Source organism: Neofelis nebulosa, chromosome 18 (genome assembly GCF_028018385.1).
Source record: "Neofelis nebulosa isolate mNeoNeb1 chromosome 18, mNeoNeb1.pri, whole genome shotgun sequence".
Classification (NCBI taxonomy): Eukaryota; Metazoa; Chordata; class Mammalia; order Carnivora; family Felidae; genus Neofelis; species Neofelis nebulosa.
In genome coordinates this window covers 32,911,081-32,931,120 of record NC_080799.1, presented here as the reverse complement: position 1 = coordinate 32,931,120, position 20,040 = coordinate 32,911,081, and the positions used below count along the sequence as shown (strand labels likewise).

General features: G+C 43.6%; 1 protein-coding gene, 1 long non-coding RNA gene and 1 other non-coding gene across 8 annotated transcripts in view; 1 reads left to right on the top strand and 2 right to left on the bottom strand.

Annotated features, from left to right (window-relative positions):
* The window catches only part of PDXDC1 (pyridoxal dependent decarboxylase domain containing 1), a 53,145-nt gene that overhangs the window by 13,703 nt on the left and 19,402 nt on the right, over positions 1–20,040 (bottom strand). For all 4 annotated transcript variants that reach the window (XM_058710907.1, XM_058710905.1, XM_058710908.1 and 1 more), the window contains exons 4-13: positions 19,534–19,614; positions 17,609–17,755; positions 16,052–16,241; positions 13,035–13,103; positions 12,133–12,211; positions 8,249–8,333; positions 7,348–7,396; positions 7,096–7,197; positions 6,169–6,294; positions 2,482–2,532 (exon numbers count right to left, since the gene is read on the bottom strand). In XM_058710907.1, coding sequence (XP_058566890.1) covers positions 2,482–2,532; positions 6,169–6,294; positions 7,096–7,197; positions 7,348–7,396; positions 8,249–8,333; positions 12,133–12,211; positions 13,035–13,103; positions 16,052–16,241; positions 17,609–17,755; positions 19,534–19,614 — 979 coding nt within the window. The remainder of the gene's footprint in view (positions 1–2,481; positions 2,533–6,168; positions 6,295–7,095; positions 7,198–7,347; positions 7,397–8,248; positions 8,334–12,132; positions 12,212–13,034; positions 13,104–16,051; positions 16,242–17,608; positions 17,756–19,533; positions 19,615–20,040) is intronic.
* LOC131501169 (uncharacterized) lies at positions 8,961–12,290 on the top strand. Of its 3 annotated transcripts, none has more exons than XR_009256668.1 (3): positions 8,961–9,361; positions 10,219–10,395; positions 11,700–12,290. It is a non-coding gene; the product is annotated as an uncharacterized LOC131501169 (long non-coding RNA). The 3 variants fall into 3 exon arrangements; XR_009256670.1 differs by having other exon boundaries at positions 10,215–10,395; XR_009256669.1 differs by lacking the exon at positions 8,961–9,361 and having other exon boundaries at positions 10,054–10,395.
* Positions 18,941–19,010, bottom strand: LOC131501764 (small nucleolar RNA SNORD45). Its single transcript, XR_009256891.1, has one exon. It is a non-coding gene; the product is annotated as a small nucleolar RNA SNORD45 (small nucleolar RNA).

Genomic DNA, 20,040 nt, shown 5'->3' with positions numbered 1-20,040 from the left:
CCCCCTTAAGTGCGAGTGTGGGATGCAGCCCACGTGCCGCCGAGCTAGCAAAACAGCAGCCTCGGTGGCGGCTGCGGACAGGACCTACACTGACACACGGACACAGGGGCTCCCCGCGGCCTCCCTGCGCCCCGGAGGCGGCCCCGGGCCCTGGTGAGCTGGGGAAGCGGGTCGGCGCTTCGGGCCTGAGAGGCTCCCCCAGGGCCGGCCGCCTACATGGGCAAGAAGACCCCCGGGGAGCTTGCAGAAGGAGCCGCTGTGCACAGACGCGGCTAATCTCACACGCCCCAGGGTCAAGTCCTGGCTGTGCCACATACCACCGTGTGGCTCAGGACACGACCACACTGCCACACAGAGACGGAAATAACACCGCTCTGCCACAGTGACGTCTCGAGAACCCGAGGACGCGGTATCTACGTAAGCACTACACAGATATTGTGGCGACAAAAGACATTTAATACTGACCTGTATTTTACGGTGCCTTACAATTTTCATGTTGCTTTCTCATACGTTATCTGATACGCCCTTTGTCACGAGCCACTGAAGGAGGACAAGTGCTAACTTCTGTGAACTGACCGGACACAGACTGGTCCGCCGGTTAAGAACACGGGCCTCGGAGTGTAATCACAGCTCTATCCCATCCTAGCTGTGTGGCAGGAGCAAGTCACTTAACTTCTCTGTGCCTTAGTTTCCTTGCCAGTAAAGATGCGGCAGCCGCTGCAACCAATTCCCAGATCAGACTGACTTAGGCTCCAGTATCTATGCCAAGTACCCGGCACAGCACACAAAACCGTGAAACAAAGACAAGACAAAAGTCCCTGCCTCTACAAAGCTTTGACAAAGAAAAACAGACAATGAACAAATAGACGACTTCAGGTAGTAATAACTGCCACAAACAACAAAACCCAGGGGACAGAGTGAGGGGCGGTGGTAGGCCTGCTTTAGGCGCGATGGCCGGGGAAGACCTCTCTGAAGAGGGGGTACTTGAACGAACACCTCAAGGGTAAGAAAGCAGGCATGAAAAGAATTGAAGGGAACAGTGTTTGCAGGTAGAAGGAAGAGCAAATACGAAGGCGGCTGCTGTCAGGGTTAAATGAAGGAACGTGTGCGCTGGGCGCCATTTCACGAACAGCTGCTGTGATGACAATTATTACTGGAGTCACGGGGCCTCACGGTGTTTGCCAGTTACTGTGTATCCACGGAGACGAGCATCCACGGGAAGGAGGGTGGAGCAGGGCTCATGCCCGGACCGTGTACCGCCTTCCAAAGATGCTCCAAACCCACTGGTGATTAACTAGCACCGGCACAATCTCCCCGCCTGGAGAAGGACAGGGGGGCAGAGGGGACGTGAGGAGGAGCCCAAGTGGGCTCAGTGAGGGAGGGGAACAAGGTCCACAGGCCCAGCACCGCCTTGATTCCTGCCACCTTGCTCATGCTAGTCCACAGTTTGGGCTTCTCTGTTTACAACCAAAGGAGTCCAACCAACATACCTTCGCCGACAACTGAGCTCACAGGCTTAGGCAGCAAAGAAAATGACTCAATGTCATAGGGCATCAGTGGTACGGCTGAAATTAGAACCCAAGTCTCCTGATTTACATTCATCCCTCTGCTTCTCCAATGGGCCACTCTCCTCTTCCAAGCTAGAACCTGGGTCATCTCAGGTCAACTGAAAAGGCTCCAAGCTCCTACTCAGAAGGCAACGCACAGCAGCGCCCCCCTCAGGCACTTAAAGCAAACCGTGCACTAAAATGGAATCAACTATATCAACTCGAACCCCAGAAAAACTTAAGTATTAGTTTTAAACTTAACTGCATCTTGCAGGATTGTCAAAGAAACACTCAGTGGCCTTATTTAAACTAGAATCTGACCTCTATTTCCTGAAATTCTAAAATATAACGAGGCAAAACATGAGAACATTCAAACCTGAACTGATACTTCGTTATTAGCCCTGCTAAATCCTCACATCCTGGGTCTAATAACTGCCCTTAAGCAGCAATGTCTGATAGATTCTGGTATGTTTTAGGAGGATACTGGGGGAATAAAAAACAAGGCCACTTGATCTCTTCCTTATTCCCCAATCTGTGCAAATGAAAACTCTGGTGTCAGAAGGTCTCAGAAAAAGTTGCCCCAAACACTATGAGAGACAAAATGACTTTTCATTTCAGTAGTATGAATGTTCTAAAATCACTGGGCAGAGGAAGTCAATAGGGTTTGTTAGATTTTTGTGCAGTTCTAAATTTTAACAGAACAAAACTACACACGATTATATGAAAAGCACCACAGGGGTTCAGCATATGGTACAAATCTCTAGATTTGTGCTCTCTGTAGAGTTAGGTCATTGGTGCGTGAATCTGTTCCGAAGAATGTGGTTTTACTGGAGCTGTCACAATTCCACTGAGATGCACCCAATCTGGAGATCATTCCAAGTCACTGACGTTAAGTTATTAACTTCAAAAATGGATCAAATCATATATACTCTACCAAGATTTTGATGTGGTTCACTTTCTTCAAACTCTCTTGTAACCGTTGACTCTGCAAAAAAGACAAAAAATAGCTTCTAATTTTTATAATTTCATTAGATTATATGTATTTATTTAATAATTACTTAGGTTATAATTTCATTAGATTAATGATATCCATTAGATTGACACAACATATCGAAACATGGTTTCCATGATGGTTTTTGCAGGCCCACAGACAAAGATCTCAGGCCGATAAAGCCATCTGTCACTCGATGGCTCCTGAGTTAGGGTGCCAATTCTTGCTTTTCCAGAACCAAAATATTCCCTGATGATTTCAGTTGAAAGTTACATTTGGGGCTTCCAGAAAAGCGGTTTCTAATGAGACGTATGTGAATTTGTCATATTAGCAACATAAGCCATTCACTCGTTCAAAAACTGAGTAACTGGCAACAAAAGCAAAAAGAAACCAGTGGGACATCAAACTGAAAAGGTTCTGCACGGCAAAGAAAGCTATCAACAAAATGAAAAGGCAGCCTACTGAATGGGAGGACAAATTTGCAGACAATTTATCTGATAAGGGGATTAATATCCAAAATATATATAACGCAAGCAAAAAAACCCAAAATCTGATTTAAAAAATGGGCAGAAGACATGAACAGACTTTTCTCAAAAGAAGACATCCAGATGGCCAACAGGTACATGAAAAGATGCTCAACATCACTCATCATCAGGGAAACACAAATCAATCACACAATGAGATATCACCTCACACCTGTGAGAATGGCTGAAAAGAAATAACAAATGTTGGTGAGGATGTGGAGAAAAGGGAACCCTTGTACCCTGTTGGTAGGAATGCAAACTGGTACAGCCACTATGGAAAACCAGTATGGAGGCTCCCCCAAAAATAAAAAATAGAACTACCCTATGATTCAGCAATTCTACTTCTGGGTATTCATCCAAAGAAAGCAAAAACACCAATTTGAAAAGTTATCTGCACCCTCACGATCATGACAGCATTTTTTTACAAGTGCCAAGATAAACAACCTAAGTGTCCATCAATGGCTGAAAAAAAGAAAATATACGGCATGTAACATACATATACACAATGAAATATTATTCACCATAAAAAAGGAATAAAATCTTGCCATCTGTGACAATGGTATGATTTCACTAACATGTGGGATCTAAAACAAAACAAAACAAAACATGCAACTCATAAATACACAGAGCAGATTGGTGGTTGCCAGAGGCAGGGGTTGGGAGCTGGGAGAAATGGATAATAAAGGTGACTTAAATTTTTTTTTTTTAATGTTGTTTATTTTTACAAGGAGAGACAGAGAGGCAGAGAGAGAAAGAGCACAAGTGGGGAGAGGCAGAGAAAGAGGGACACACAGAATCCAAAGCAGGCTCCAGGCTCTGAGCTGTCAGCATAGAGCCTGATGTGGGACTTGAATCCACGAACCGTGAGATCATGACCTGAGCTGAAGTCCAACGCTCAACCAACTGAGCCACCCAGGCGCCCCAAGGTGGTTTAAAGATACAAATTTCCAGGGGCACCTGGCTGCCTCAGTTGGTAGAGTGTGAGACTCAATCTCAGGGTTGTGACTTCAAGTCCCACACTGGGTGTGGAGCCTACTTAAAATAAAACATTCTGTAATGATGTATAGTGATGTGGGTTAACTAGACTTGTACTTGTGGCAATCATTTCCCAATATATGCAAATATTGAATCATTATGCCGTATACCTGACACTAATATGTTAATTATAGCTCAAAAAACCCCACCCAAACTACTGAGTGCACATGTGTGCCAGGCACAGTACCTGATTCTGGGGAAGGAAAAGAAAAGGTAAGTGAGAGAACACAGCATTATGACGACTATTTGGAACACGAGGTCTGGAATAACCAAACCGGAGTTCAATACCCCACTTGTAGGACGATGAGTTAAGTTCATCTGCCACTTACTAGCTATGACCTTGGGCAAGTCATTTAGCCTCTCTGGGCTTCAGGTCCCTCAGTTATAAGACGGGGAGGGCAGCAGCTATCTGACAGGGTGGTTATGGCAAGCGCCAGGAAGGGGTCTCTGGAGGGCAGCATGCACATGAGGACTTCCGTCCTCACCGTTCTAGAAGCGTCCCAGCCCCAGACCTCTCATCACTGCCACGGGGATAAAAGAAGGTGTACTTCAGGGGTTCGGGGTTCATCCTTCCAACGCTTACTGAGTGTGGGACGCTGGAAAACCCCTCATGAACAATACTTATTGGTGTGTTATCAGCGGACTTTCCACCCCGGCGGGGTTCAAATGAGGCGGTGCGTGCGCAGAGCACCGAGGTGGCTACAGAGAAAATGAGTCCTCATGGCCTCCCCGGAGGATGAAGACGACGATGATGATGATGATGAAGGGAGGAAGCGGAGGAGGAGGAGGAGCCTGACTTCCGCTCCCAGGGAACCCGGCACCGGACTACATTTCCTTGCAGTTCCCACTACAGGGTCAGCGACAGGATGTCACTGAGGTCCTCGGCAGGACTGCGAACCGCTCCCGTGTGCCTGCAGGCAGACAGAGCTGCGGCGGCCTTGAGGGTTTGCCAGAGAATGTCTCATTTATCTCCCTGCCCTCTGGAGGCCAAAGCGAATTGAAGGGCTCTCCCCCGAGGGCCCGAACCTTCCCCAAAGCGACTAAGTTACCAGGGCAATAAAGGCCTCTCCTTCCGAACATCCAAACTTCAACATGGGAGCCGACGGCCCAGTGAGGAAACTTTTCAGAAATGTGCTTTGGAAACATAATGACACAGACCTCAACATTACCTCATGTGACAATGAAACTACTTCCTTCAGAATGTCCCTATTGCATCAGAAACTAGCGTCAGGAGGAACCATCCTGGCATGATGAACCAAAAGGCAGCTGCCACAGCAACACAAAAACACGGATTTTTCCTCACTATAAAAATGACACTTGAGGAAGTACCGATTCCACAGAACACATTGCAGACCAAGGTTTATTCTTAAACCCATCCGCATGTGACCAGGCAACACTCCAAGAGCTTCGCATGCACAAGCTCGTGAAGGCCTAACCATCTTTCACATCACCCCTGTCTCCCAGGTAAGCGAACGGACTTACAGAGAGGCGACGCCATGCTTTCAGACTCAGGTAGGACGCAGCTCGCAAACTGCATACATGTGACCTCTTTTTTGCTTTCTAAACTGTAGCATAATTATATATATACTTTCACAACTAGAACACCTCATACAGAAGGAGAGTTAGAACCATCTCTAGAGCCTTGCCATTTGGGAGCCCAAGACAGCTGGTATTAAAAATACGCAGGCAATCCATCACCACCCCTAAGGCCGCCATATTTCCTTCCCCCTTCAAGAGACAGCCGGCTGGGGGCCATGTTAACTACCCCCCTCCGGACCCCTTTTGCTCCTTCTCCGCTCCTTGGCTCTCATCCTATCACTTCTTTCCTCATCCTACAATGACACGAGCATTCATCTAATCTGATTTCATCCGGCCACTAACGATGGGACACCCCAGCAGTCTCCCCCAGAACTTCCAACAGCAAATGTGCACTTCAGGTCTGCTTGCTTAGGAGATGCGAAATCCAGACAACACGGTATTGGATGATGAGTTAAGGCAACGAGGCAGTTTTCTGTCTCTGCCTTCACCATGGAGTATCTGTGACTCATTTAAATTGCAGGTTTCTACTCACCAGCTGGCAGGCGTGCTTAATCCTCTCCACAATCCCATCAAGCCCCAAGTACTGTAACGACAACCACAGCGGCAGGGCACGGAGCTTGTCTGCTGGCTTGTTTGATGTAAGACCGGCAACCAAAGTCTGAAAAAGCCAATATGGGTTTATTAACCGAAGCCGATGAAGTCACACAGTTGACGTAACTGGTTGGCATATTCCCATGCACTTTGTATGCGTCAGATGCTACGCCAGGCACTTGGCTTACACTAAACATCGTTTGTCTAACAGTCTTGTGAGGGGAGTATTCTAGCCAGCCTAGCACCGAGACCTGGCTTTCAAGGGTTCATGGCTAAGGTGTGGCAAAGCCAGGAGGAGAATCCAGATGGGCCAGAGCTCTCAGGCCCCCAAGAGGTAGCCCCTTCCACGGCTGTTCTGAGTGTCCTCAAACACCTGGCCGTTATCGACCTAGAAAGACGTTAACTGTTTTAGTAAGAATCACTGAACCGATCCATTATCAAGAACCACTTAAGAAAAATATGTATTAAAACCTTCTAGACAATGGGGATCAAGAGCTTTAACTACTCTCAATACTAACGGCGCTTCAGGGAGCCTATTCTAAGGAAGTAATTTGAAATACAGAATGATGCTCACTATGTTAGTAACAAAGTTTGGAAACAAAGGAAGATTAAATTGTAGTATTTAAAAGGCAGAATATTACAGAGTCATAAAAGGTCATAAAAAGTTCTTTGTACACACGGAGGCAAAGGGAGAGAACAGAATAAATGTATTCAGTACAGTTCCACTTGTGTTAAGAACAGGGTTTTTTTGATAAAAAAAGTCACAGAAATAGCATCAAGAATATTTCTACTTTTTCCGTATTTTGCTCCCAGACTCCATGCTGACTATTAGCCTCTCCCCACTCCCTCCCAGTGAGAGTGAGCTTACCAAGGCAGGATCGTCGTGTTTATAAAGGGTGACTGCAGGGACGGCCGGCAAACCCAGCCACGGGCCCGGAGTCAATGTCATGCTGTCACACTTGGTTGCAGCCTAACGAAGAAAACAAGGTTTTGTTACAGACCATCAGAGTACATGAAACCCAGCACCCCCCTCAATTCATAAAAATCATGGGAAGTCATCAGGGATTAGGTCATTGTAATTCCTTCTTAAAAACACAGTATTTAGTAAATCATAACATACCAACACTGACGAGGAGACATAACCTAGGGCCAATGTTGCCAGATTCACACTGGAAGAAAAAAACCACAACACTAATTATTAATTGCTGCTTATTCCCTACGTACACTTTAAAAAAAAAAAAAAAAAAAAAAAAAGAGGTGCTGTTCCAATCTGACATTTAAGTGTCTTTCAGCTGGGTGCTCAGCTTTTAAAACAAAAAGAGAAAATGTGGTGTGTACAAATTTCGGCAAAACCTTGAAAATGCACTTTATGTGTCTTATGTCTCGTTTTCTATCTTTCGTAACTATTAGTTTCCTGTCATCACTCTTTGCCAGAGAGATCAAATGAAAACCCGGCCCGCATGGCCTGCTGAGTACGGACCACCGTGGCTGCCGGGTATCCTCCCCTAGGTCCTTCTGGGGAACCATCCCCATCTCCTCTATCAGACCACAGCCTCGGGTGGACGAGACGCCACCATCTGCTCCAGGGGTGGGCGAATGACCCGAACCGCAGGCGAGTTACAATTCCCTGGCCACGGCAATTGGCTCAGTAGGAGGCGTTTGTCGGGACTTATGACCCTCAGAACACAAACTGGAAAGCAAACTGGAGCCACTGCAACTATTCTGTACCAAAACAGGAAAATGTTATCTGTAGATGGAGGCAACATGGAGAAAATGAGGCCAAGTGGGGGTGGGGGGAGGGGGAAGGGAAGGGGGGGGAGATGGTGGCTCATTGTTATGGGAGCCAATACAATCTCTTCTCGCTGACACCACTTTGGGTTATTTTGTTATCTTTACTACACAACCCAAAGAGCCCTTCGCGATAATGATAATCGTTACAACAAAGAGCCTGGACAGACGGCCACTCTTTCACAAGCACTGGGTGCAGGCCCAACACGGAGCCACCCTCGCCCTGCACTCACCCCTCGACGTGCAGCCATATGCCATACTGCTCGCAGAGTTCTTTCAAACGCCCAATCTTATCTGTGTGCCCTACTGCCGCGGTTCCTAGGATAAAACACACAAAAAACGATACTGAAAGGAATACTTTGAGCCCTTACGGCAGGATAAAAGCTTATAAATACGTTATCTAAGAAGGAAGTAACACTGCATCTGTTTTATTGAGATTGTGTATGTGAGCTGGCTTAAAACCAACTGTTACAAGTTGATCATTCAAGGTCTGAAGCATGCACATTCTCCATTTTATGTATCTATAAAATCAGGCTTGTTAATTTTGTTACTTAAAATCTCCATATACTTGTTTTCCATCCACTTAATGTTGTTTCTGGGGAAACATATTAAAGTCTCTCACCAAGATTGTGGGTTTGTCAATTTATACTTGTAGCCTATCTATTTTTCCTTTAGTCTTCCTTTATACATTTCAGATATGTTCATAAGCTTTCTTAATTACTGTGCCTTAGCGGATTACACGAATTTTAATTAGCGTGGAGTCTACCTTATCTCACACTAACACCACTATAGATAGTACTTTCATTCTGTCACCATTTGCCCAAGATACCCTTTTCCATGTTTGCTTTTTGTCATTTCTAGGCTATTAATGGTTTTTATTTAAAAAAATGTTTGTTTGTTTTTTTTTTTAATTTTTTTTTTTTTCAACGTTTTTTATTTTTATTTTTGGGACAGAGAGAGACAGAGCATGAACGGGGGAGGGACAGAGAGAGAGGGAGACACAGAATCGGAAACAGGCTCCAGGCTCTGAGCCATCAGCCCAGAGCCCGACGCGGGGCTCGAACTCACGGACCGCGAGATCGTGACCTGGCTGAAGTCGGACGCTTAACCGACTGCGCCACCCAGGCGCCCCTAAAAAAATGTTTTTAACGTTTATTTATTTTTGACAGAAAGAGAGAGAGAGAGAGAGAGAGAAAGAATGAGAGAGTGAGAGTGAACGAGCACGAGCAGGGGAGGTGCAGAGAGAGGGAGAAACAGAATCTGAAGCAGGCTCCAGGCTCCGAGCTGTCAGCACAAAGACTTCCGCGGGGCTCGAACCCATGAACCGTGAGATCACAACCTGAGCCGTAAGTCAGATGCTTAACCGACTGAGCCATCCAGGGGCCCCACTGGGTTGTTAATTTTTTAATTAACCACCATTAAAAAAAAATGTTTATTTTTGAGACAGCGTGAGTCAGAGAGCGGGGGAGGGGCAGAGAGAGGGAGACAGGATCCCAAGCAGGATTCCAAGCAGGCTCCGTGCTGACAGCAGAGAGACTGGTATGGGGCCCAAACTCACAAACCGTGAGATCCTGACCTGAGCCTAAGTTGACGCTTAATCGACTGGGCCACCCAGGTACCCCTGGGTTATTTTAATTGAGGTGTGTCCATTATACACAGAGATCAATTTGTGGGTTTTTTTTAAACCTAGTATGAAAAGTCCTTTGTTTTAAAACAGAACACGCATTTTGAAGTTGGTTTAAACATACTGAACACTTTAACCCACCCCTTGTTAAGTATGTATACACTACAGGTTGGGTAGGGAAGTCCCTCTTCACAGAGCATGAGTAAAACCTGAACTCGTGCATTCTCCTGACCGTCTTAAACTTCCAGTTAGCAGAACCCCACCCAGTAAGCTTCCAAATCCCAACCAACTGCCTCAACAGACACAACCGATGCAAGTGGTCCTTTTGCAGGGTTTGGGTCTATAAACCATTTAGAGCTGATTTTTGTATAGACAGTGAGGGAAGAGTTAAGGTTCAGTTTTGTTTTGTTTTTTTTCCATATGGGTATTTACTTGTTCCAAGACCACTGGTGGAAAAGACCCACCTTTTTCCCTTGAAATAACTTGGCATCTTTGTAAAAAGCCAAGTGACCATATACACGTAAGTCTATTTTTTTTTTAATTTTTATTTTTTAACGTTTATTTATTTTTGAGAGACAGAGCACAAGCAGAGCAGGGGCAAACAGAGGGGGAGACACAGAATCCGAAGCAGGATCCAGACTCTGAGCTGTCAGCATAGAGCTTGATGCAGGGCTTGAACCCACAAACTATGATGTGAGATGACGACCTGAGCTGAAGTCGGATGCTCAAGTGACTGAGCCACCCAGATGCCCCCATGTGAGTCTATTTCTAAACTCTATTCTCTTCAATTATTCCCACACTTTCCTGGTTATCTGTAGCTTTATAATAAGTCTAAAAATCAGAGAGCCTACGTCTTCGAATTTTATTTTTTCAAAATTATTTTGGCTATTCTCACATCCTCTGTATTTCCACATAAATTTTAGAATCCGCTAATCAATTTCTATAAGAAATTGTAGCCTGCCGAGATTTTGATAGGGATTGATCTATAGAATCTATAGATTGGAGAAATTAGACTTTCTAATATTGAGTCTTCCAACCTAAGCATATGGCATACCATTCCATTTATTTGGGTTTTCTTGAATTTCTCTTAGCATTATTTTGTAGTTTTCAGTGTACAGATCTTGCATATACTTTGGGTTGTTTTTTTTTTTAATGTTTATTTATTTTTGAGAGAGAGACACACACACACAAACAGAGTGCTAGCAGGGGAGGGGCAGAGACAGAGGAGACACAAAATCCGCAGCAGGCTCCAGGCTCTGAGCTGTCAGCACAGAACCCGACGTGGGGCTCGAACTCACGAACCACCCCAAGTGACTGAGCCCAAGTCGGACACCTAACCTACTGAGCCACCCAGGTGCCCCTGGCATATACTTTGTTAAATTTAACCATAAAGTTTTCACTTTTTTGATGCTATTATAACTGGCTTTTTTTTTTTTTAATTTTTTTTTTTAACGTTTATTTATTTTTGAGACAGAGAGAGACAGAGCATGAACGGGAGAGGGTCTGAGAGACAGGGAGACACAGAATCTGAAACAGGCTCCAGGCTCTGAGCTGTCAGCACAGAACCCGATGCGGGGCTTGAACTCACAGACCTCGAGATCATGACCTGAGCCGAAGTCGGACGCCCAACCGACTGAGCCACCCAGGCGCCCCTGTGACTGGCATTTTTAATTCAATTTCAATTGTACATTGCTGGTACACAGAAATCCTGCACTCCAGATCAATTTGCTTATTAGTGCCAAAGGCCTTTCTTTAGTTTCCTTAGGACTTTCTATCTATATAATCATGCCGTCTGCAAGTAAAAACAGTTTATTCTTTCTTTTTTTTTTTTTTCAACGTTTTTTAATTTATTTTTGGGACAGACAGAGACAGAGCATGAACGGGGGAGGGGCAGAGAGAGAGGGAGACACAGAATCAGAAACAGGCTCCAGGCTCCGAGCCATCAGCCCAGAGCCTGACGCGGGGCTCGAACTCACGGACCGCGAGATCGTGACCTGGCTGAAGTCGGACGCTTAACCGACTGCACCACCCAGGCGCCCCCAGTTTATTCTTTCTAATAGGTGTTGTCACAATGATTTTTCTTGCCTGATGCACTGTCTCAAACTTCAAGTACAATGCTGAATTCGATAATGGGAAGCTGAGCAGAAAGTGGGAGCCGAACTGCTGCATGCGAGGTGGACCTTCAAGCGTGACATTTGAAGATGCGATTCAGAAAGGAAGCACGTGCATGAGAAGTACTTACAACCTAAATGAAAAAGCATACACACCAACAGAGTAAATCCCCAACAAACCAACAACTGAAGGGGATGCGAGGAGCCGAGTGCCGTGTTCTAATTCTCACCACGATGCTGACACAAACTACCTTAAACACGAGGCAGACAAACATTTCTCAAAACTCAGGTTTTTTTTGTTTGTTTGTTTTTTGTTTTTTAGGCTAAGTACCCTGTCTCTCTCTTATACATCCAAATGGGAGATTCCGTTCACGATACCTACCGGCATTCGCTACAAGCAAAAGGGGCAGTTTTCCTCGTTCTACATCCTCTTTAATCAGTTTCTCCAAGAAGGCAACATCCTAGATTGAAAGGCAAATCAAAGTAACATGAAGCAACGGGCATACAGCTGTACAATAAGAACTTACAACTTTCAACAAAGGACTCTCAAAATAACCACACAAATAAAATTCTTATTCTTGACCATTTTTCCATTTTATCTAATCAGGGAGATGAAAATCAAATAGTTTCCCTTGAAGACTAACTACAAAAAACAGTTAAATGAGATTAAAGTCAAAAACTGTATACATACAGGATGAATGTTTCTCTAGTTTTAAACACTAAGGTTTAAAGAAAATGTTCTCTCAAGTCCCCATATGTACCCAAAAATCTATCTTTGATATTACTCACTGATGTATCTGAACCAGATAATCAAGGCACCTTGGAAAAAGAAACACAGGACCCTAAAACCTATCCTTTTTGCTTCTGTCTTCAGTATGGGAAGGCCTAAAAATACGCAGAATCCAATTCCAATCCCACATTACAATAAAGAACCTCATTTTCTAAATCTGCCCATTCACAAATCCAGGCAACAGTGACAACCTTTGAAAGGATGAACTTTAGAAGAAATGTATGGCGCTCATCTGGACTCCCATGTTTCTACTTAAATCAGGTGATACAGTAATGACAAGATTCCTGAGGAGGCAGGGGCTCCTGACCTATATGCCACCCAGCCCTCGCGGACTTTCAAACCCAGAAGCGTGGATTAAGCAATGGGAAGATACAAGCAATAAACAAATAAACTAATAATTATGTGGAGGTCAGCAAACAGAACCTCAGTTGAAAGGAAGACACCGTTTCAAAACACAATTCTGTATTATCTTACAAACCGAAGAGAGAACTCACCATCTGGTGCTGGGATCCAAACATAGTGTTACAGGGCACGCGGCACAGGCAGGGGAAGGGCAAGCCGAGCTGCCAGAAGAAACACACAATTCTGTAATCAAGATCCTTGTCACCATCCACTTATGTCCCCTAAAGACTGTGGCACCAAGACAAGTCACAATTACTCTTTTTAAACAATCTCGCTTGTTAGGAATTCCTAATATTATAAATATGTGTTAAAGTATATCTAGAAAGTCAAGCTAAAATTTCTAGCAGCTGAGGTTCTTATAAGAAGACACAGACAATGTAAAATTCTCTGAGTCAGCTAAATGGGTAACTATCTTTGTTATATTCTAGAATATAACAAAAAATAAAATCACTTTTCCAAACTAAGGAACAACCAAGCTTTGAGCATTTTGGGAGATAATTTAGGATCCTTCCTCTGAGCATTAGTGGTAAATAACACCAGCTAAAGGCATTCAAAGAACAGTATCTTATTTATGGATCCACCCACTCTTAACAAGCAACAAATATGGATTAGCAGATGTACACTTCTTAAAAGGAGTGAAGTCAGTGTTATGAATGGAGATAGTAACTGTCAAATACATCTTATATTCTTTATTTTCAGCTTTGAGGAATTTTGAGGAATTGAGGAATTTTGAGGAATTTTTGAGGAATTTTTAAACAGTTGCAGCATATTGTTCTGTAACTAAGACTTGGTAGCACCATTTAGAGACCAAACATTTAACGAACACTTTATGCACACCTTCTCCCTCCTTAAAAATTCTTCTTTTTTTTTTTTTTCAACTTTTTTTTTTTTATTTTTTTTTATTTTTGGGACAGAGAGAGACAGAGCATGAACGGGGGAGGGGCAGAGAGAGAGGGAGACACAGAATCGGAAACAGGCTCCAGGCTCTGAGCCATCAGCCCAGAGCCTGATGCGGGGCTCGAACTCACGGACCGCGAGATCGTGACCTGGCTGAAGTCGGACGCTTAACCGACTGCGCCACCCAGGCGCCCCTAAAAATTCTTCTTTTAAATTATGAGGAAAGGAAACCCGAGTAAAACACACATTAAAAAAAAAGAAATTAAAAGTGAAAATGCCCTCCCACCCCATAAGCCAACAATTAGCTACTGTTAGTATAAAACGTTCTAAACATTTTCTAAGTATTCATATATATTTTTTTAGGTATGAAAAATATACATTTTTTTAAAAAGTAAGCTTTATGGGGTGCCTGGGTGGCTCAGTCGATTAAGCGTCCAACTTTGGCTCAAGCCATGATCTCACGGTTTGTGAGTCTGAGCCCCACGTCGGGTTCTGTGCTGAAAGCTCAGAGCCTGGAGCCTGTTTCGGATTCTGTGTCTCCCTCGCTCTCTGCCCCTCCCCCACTCGCACTCTGTCTGTCTGTCTGTCTCTCTCTCTCTCTCTCAAAAATAAATAAACTTTAAAAAAAAGTAAAAATAACAAGTAAAGTGAGCTCAATGCCCAACATGCGGCTCGAACTCACAACCTCAAGATGAAAAGTCAGTTGCATGCCCTTCTGACTGAGTCAGCCAGGCGCACCCCTGCCCCCCATACAGCTTTTGAAGACGGGACTGCTGGGACAAGGCAGCTGTGGGTCTAGAAGAACCTGGCCTGTAGTAGGTACTCAGTAAGTAATTTGTTCCAGGTTTCTGTAAGGATCTCTTCATTCTGTACACACTCAAAAAGAGAACGTCATTTCCTGCTGCCAGTGACCACAGCTCAAAATCAGCTGAAGTCCCTGAGTTTCCCCCACCGATCTCCACAGGACTCCTTCATCTTACAAAAGATAAACCCTCACAGGGCCCCTGGCGGCTCAGTTGGTTAAGCGTCTGACCCTTGATTTCCGCTCAGGTCACCATCTTATGGTCCGTGGGTTTGAGCCCTGGTTGGGCTCCATGCTGACAGCGCTGAGCCTGCTTTGAATTCTCTCTCTCACCCTCTCTCTCTGCCCTTCCTCCGCTTACCCTGTCCTGTGCTCGCTCTCTCTCTCACTCTCTCACTCTCTCAATAAAAGAACAAAACAAAAAACACCCAAAAACAAAACTAAAACATTCTCGGCCAAGAGGCTGAACGTTTTTTTTTGTAGCCCCCTAATTGGGCTGCATGTCAATGAGCGTAATGACGTCCCATGAGCGTCAAAAACGGTAATGCTCTTTGATCTAGTAATTCTAGACAGACTCTGAAAATCTATCTAAGGAATATAATCTAGAAAGTACTTTCTAAATATAGAAATTTCTAAATAAAGAAAAAGCTATATGCACAAAAATGTCCCTAACACTATGCAAAGAGCACTTCCTGAAAATGGTCACAGAAAACAAAAGAATGCAAATGCTCTGTCCAAAAGGGAAACAGTTGGCTAAAACACTATACAGTGACTTGAATGACTATTATGAAGATATTAAAAATAAACTGTACTGGGCGCCTGGGTGGCGCAGTCGGTTAAGCGTCCGACTTCAGCCAGGTCACGATCTCGCGGTCCGCGAGTTTGAGCCCCGCGTCGGGCTCTGGGCTGATGGCTCGGAGCCTGGAGCCTGTTTCCGATTCTATGTCTCCCTCTCTCTCTGCCCCTCCCCCGTTCACGCTCTGTCTCTCTCTGTCCCAAAAATAAATTAAAAAAAAAAAAAAAAAAAAAAACGTTGAAAAAAAAAAAATTTTTAAAAAATAAACTGTACTTTGAAGAACTGTTAAAACAGGATATGCACCTGTTATAACACTAAGTGAAAAAAGCCAAACATAACCTTGTAAAAACACATCTACACTCTCTGATTAAAATCTGGGGAAGAAAAATGTTAACTGTGGTTGCCTTTGGGCAACTAAACAATATATATACGTACACACCTCTGAAAATTCATTAATATCTATTTACATATTTTCTTATATTGACAAAACAAGCACATTGTTTCTTTTCATTTGAAAAGAACTACGGCTAAAGAAATGGGCCTATGCACTTTATAAAGTTCCAGAACAGAGAGGAACACAATTTCTTTCACATGTCCACCTTATCCCATATTACCTGATTACAAAGGTACTGGCCCAGGCCAGGCCTAGCAGCAGCACTAAGGTATATAACAGGCTTCTTGTTATACAGCACGTTGAAGCCGTCCACTACGAAGTCTTCGTAACAAGAGTGAAGAGCAAGCCTACAGATCTTTGCCAGTCCTTCTCTTTCCTCCTCGTGGAAATAAGCGCAGCCATTTTCATACCTGTGAAGAGACAGCCATCTCTTGGTGTGTTCTTGTCTCTGGTAAGAGACAGTTTTACATCCTAATTTTAGTCTTGGGAGTAATTCTTTTCTTAATCTAGGAATTTTCACCTAGAGCACCCAAAGGAGATAGGGAGAGCCCTCATCCTAGATGGCTGACCACACCTCAACAGCTGGAGGTTATAAAGAATGGAGGCAATCCCCCTTTGTCCATACTCCAAAAAGAGCAGAAACTATGAAAAAAAGCAGCAGAGAATAGGAGTCCCTTAGATACAAAAAGGCCAGAGATCACGGTTTCAGCTTACTCTACAAGAAGGCCAGCACTGGATAACGCAGGCAAGGTCCTTAGCAGTTTCAGTCCAAAAACATTCCAAGTAAAGAAAAAGGCGAAAGCTGCTAGTCAGCCTAACTTTTGCTTTTACTATTGTCTGCCTGGGGCAAATTATTCTTCTCAATCTTCCAGAAAAGTAAGGAGAGAGAATTTCAATTACGGGTGGCAGATTTTTATTAGAAGAAAATCTCTCCTTTGCGATTCAGTTAGGCAAACTTAAACTCTTGCTTGGCCAAGCTGTTTTCCAACATCTGAAAGGGAGTCTGTCAAGTTAAATTTTCCAGTGTTAGGCAAACATTCCTTTTCCTTAAAAGCAACAGCATAGTGGCACCTGGGTGGCTCAGTCGGTTAAGCACCCGACTTCGGCTCAGGTCGTGATCTCACGGTTTGTGAGGCTCAATCCCCACTTTGGATCCTGTGTCTCCCTCTTTCTGCCCGTTCCCCCTCTCCCTTCTCCCCTCCAAAAATAAACAAACATTGAAAAAAAAAAAAGCAACAGCATAAACCCCAAAATACCACTGGTCCTGTGTCTTCTACTGAATCCTTATGTGCTATAACTCCTTAATAATGCCAACATTATCACAGCATAAAGCGTGATATTTCGCACAGCATAAAGCGTTCAATTTCAATTTCATAACACATACTCAACTTCCTTATGGCAGCATTTTCCTTCTACTAAAGGAGAAGCTAATCCTTTGATTAAAAATACCTGCGACCAATTTCCTGCTCTTCCTTCTATAGACAAGTGTCAAGTAGGAATCCTAAAAATAAGTAACTGCTGACATTATCCAAAATGTATGTGCTTATGTTCTCGGCTTTTGACATAAGCTAGTTCACTCATTTATTCCTCCTAACCATGCCATGAAACAGATACTGACGTTACCCCCATTTAACAGCTGGGGAAACTGAGGCACATGTTTTTTGTTTTTGTTTTTTTTTTAATGCAAGCCTTCCAAGAGGGAGGGGAAAAGGCCTACATGAACTCAGGCAGCAGAGCTCCAGGAAACAGTCTGTACCCAACTCATATATGTCCTTACCTGAAAATCCTGCACAGCCATAAAGTAGTGTCTGATAGTATCCTAGTTGTGAGTTTTCTAAGCTTCTCTTTGTCCAGAGTTGAAATATAAGCTCCCAGACTATGCCCCAACAAAGCTATATGACCTTGTTCTCCAATATTCTGGATTCTGTTAATCAAAATCATATTAAAAAGTGTTAGTCAAAATACGAATAAAGGAGTAAGACAAAACCCAGAGATATGGCATTTCTACAGAAATCTGTCAGACTTGAAATCCACCTAATGGCCTAGAAGGCAGAAATCCAGATAAGTTTAGAAAATTCAATGCGTAAAAAGTAATGATGATCTAAGGAAGATTTTATTGAATATCTACTACATATACAAACTGTGAATAGTTTTATCCCCCATTTTTTAAAAAAACAAGTGCCTGCTATAAGAACGTGTGTAGAGCTGAGACAAAATGTGCAGAAATTAATTTTTTTAAAGAATCATTAGACAAAGTCAATTCCCTGCATTCAAAAGCTACTTAAAACAGTACAGCAAATTCAAGGGAACCACGTATGTTTTATGTATCATTAAAATGGATGGAATACCGTCCCTTATAAAAAGTAACTGTAAATCAGTAAGAAAAAGACGAAAAAAATTAGACAGGATACTGGGCAAAGGAGATAGTTCATAGCAAAGGAAATATAAATGGTTTTTAAAACATATAAAAAAAGCCACTTAACCTGATTCATGAGAAAAATGCAAACTCAAATTATGCTGAAATACCATTTCTCACCTTGCAGACTGGCAATGGTCCTTAAGTCTACAAAACAGCCTTGCAGGCAAAGGTGTGGGGAAAGAGCTATTCTCACGGACTGCTGGTGGGACTGTAACCTGGCCTAATTCCATGGAGGGACACTCGGCAGGAGCTATCCAAATTACAGACACACAGCCTACCTGGCCCAGAAATCCCACTTTCAGGACTTTCATCTCCAGAAACACTTGCTGGTATGATAAATGACACACGTACAAAGTCACCGGCTGCAGCAATGTTTGCAACAGGGAACATGAACAGGCGACTAGTTACATAAAACACCGTTCACTCATCCAAAGTAAAACGAAGCAGCTCTTCCAGGAGAGTGCTCCTTGTGCACTGATATACAGTGAACCCCGAGACATAGATGACGAAAGCAAGGTGCACAACACCAAACGGCGTTTACGTACTGGAGGGAGTGCAGACACTCGGCTTGTGTATACGTACACACAGAGTATCTCTGAAGAGTACACAAGAAGCTGGCAACGCCGCTGTCTCTAAGGAGAACAAGAAGCTGGGGAGGAAGAGTACGAAGGAAATACCCCCTTTTCATTCAAGGTCACTGTCATTTTAGAATTTACATCAACTCTGGATTCGGCTAATACGTGTCGTCACATCGCTGACTGAAAACTGCCTTTCTGTACTCTTTGTAGCTTCTGATATTTGAAAACGGAGAATGACTTACTCCAAAAAAATTAAATTTAAAACAATTAAACATGAAACTAAATAGGGAGCTAAGCTAGATGAAAAAAAATAAACGGAGGTTTCACAGACAACAGGGCCCTGCCACCAACAGATTGAGCTGTGGCACCTGTTAGCGGTCAGAAGCCGCAGCACATCAGCAGAAGCAACCGGAAGCAGAAACGCACACAGCAGTTATTCTTTGGTCCCTCGGCCAGTCCCTCTCTGAGAAACGATGCCATGTAAGCTACAGGATTTCGTTTTCGTAAATGCCTTCCTTTTACGAAATATACTACCCAACGTATATTAAATGTCTTGCCGAGAAGAGAGAAAACGGACACTGTTTTAATATCATGTGTGACTGTGAATGAAGCACAGCTATTTCAGCAACTGGTCAGAATGCAGTCACTATCAAAGTCAAGGTCACGTATACTTTCAGAGAGAAGCTGCCAACTGGGGTCCATTACCGGGGGCTCTGGGACTCCTCCTCTTCCTCTCCGTGCATCAGATTCTGAACTAGCTGGAGGATGCTCACCATATCTTGTCCACTGCAGAATCAAAAGAGAGTTGACAGACAGGTGGAAATAGCTCACATCCCCACCACTCTATTTCCTTCATTTAAACAAGCTGTGGTAAGTTGTGTTTTCTGTTTTGTTTTTTAACTGAGTAGCTAGAGGAGAAAGAACGTGTTTGAGATACAGGATACAGCTTTTAAAAACAAACCTCATATTAACTGAATTCTCAATATAACCAGCTATTTAAATCTACTATCCAAATAGGAGACTGAGTTCTGAAAATTTTACCAGGATTACATTGGCAATATTTGTCTACCTGTTCATTCGAATCCAAGAAGAGTATTTAAAAAGCATGTTATAGGAACCAAAATAGTCCTTTTGAGATGCTGGAAGGTCACAAAAGCAGCAACCATACTCCAATGCCACTGGTATGGCTAGTTTTCTTCCAGGCAGGGGTCC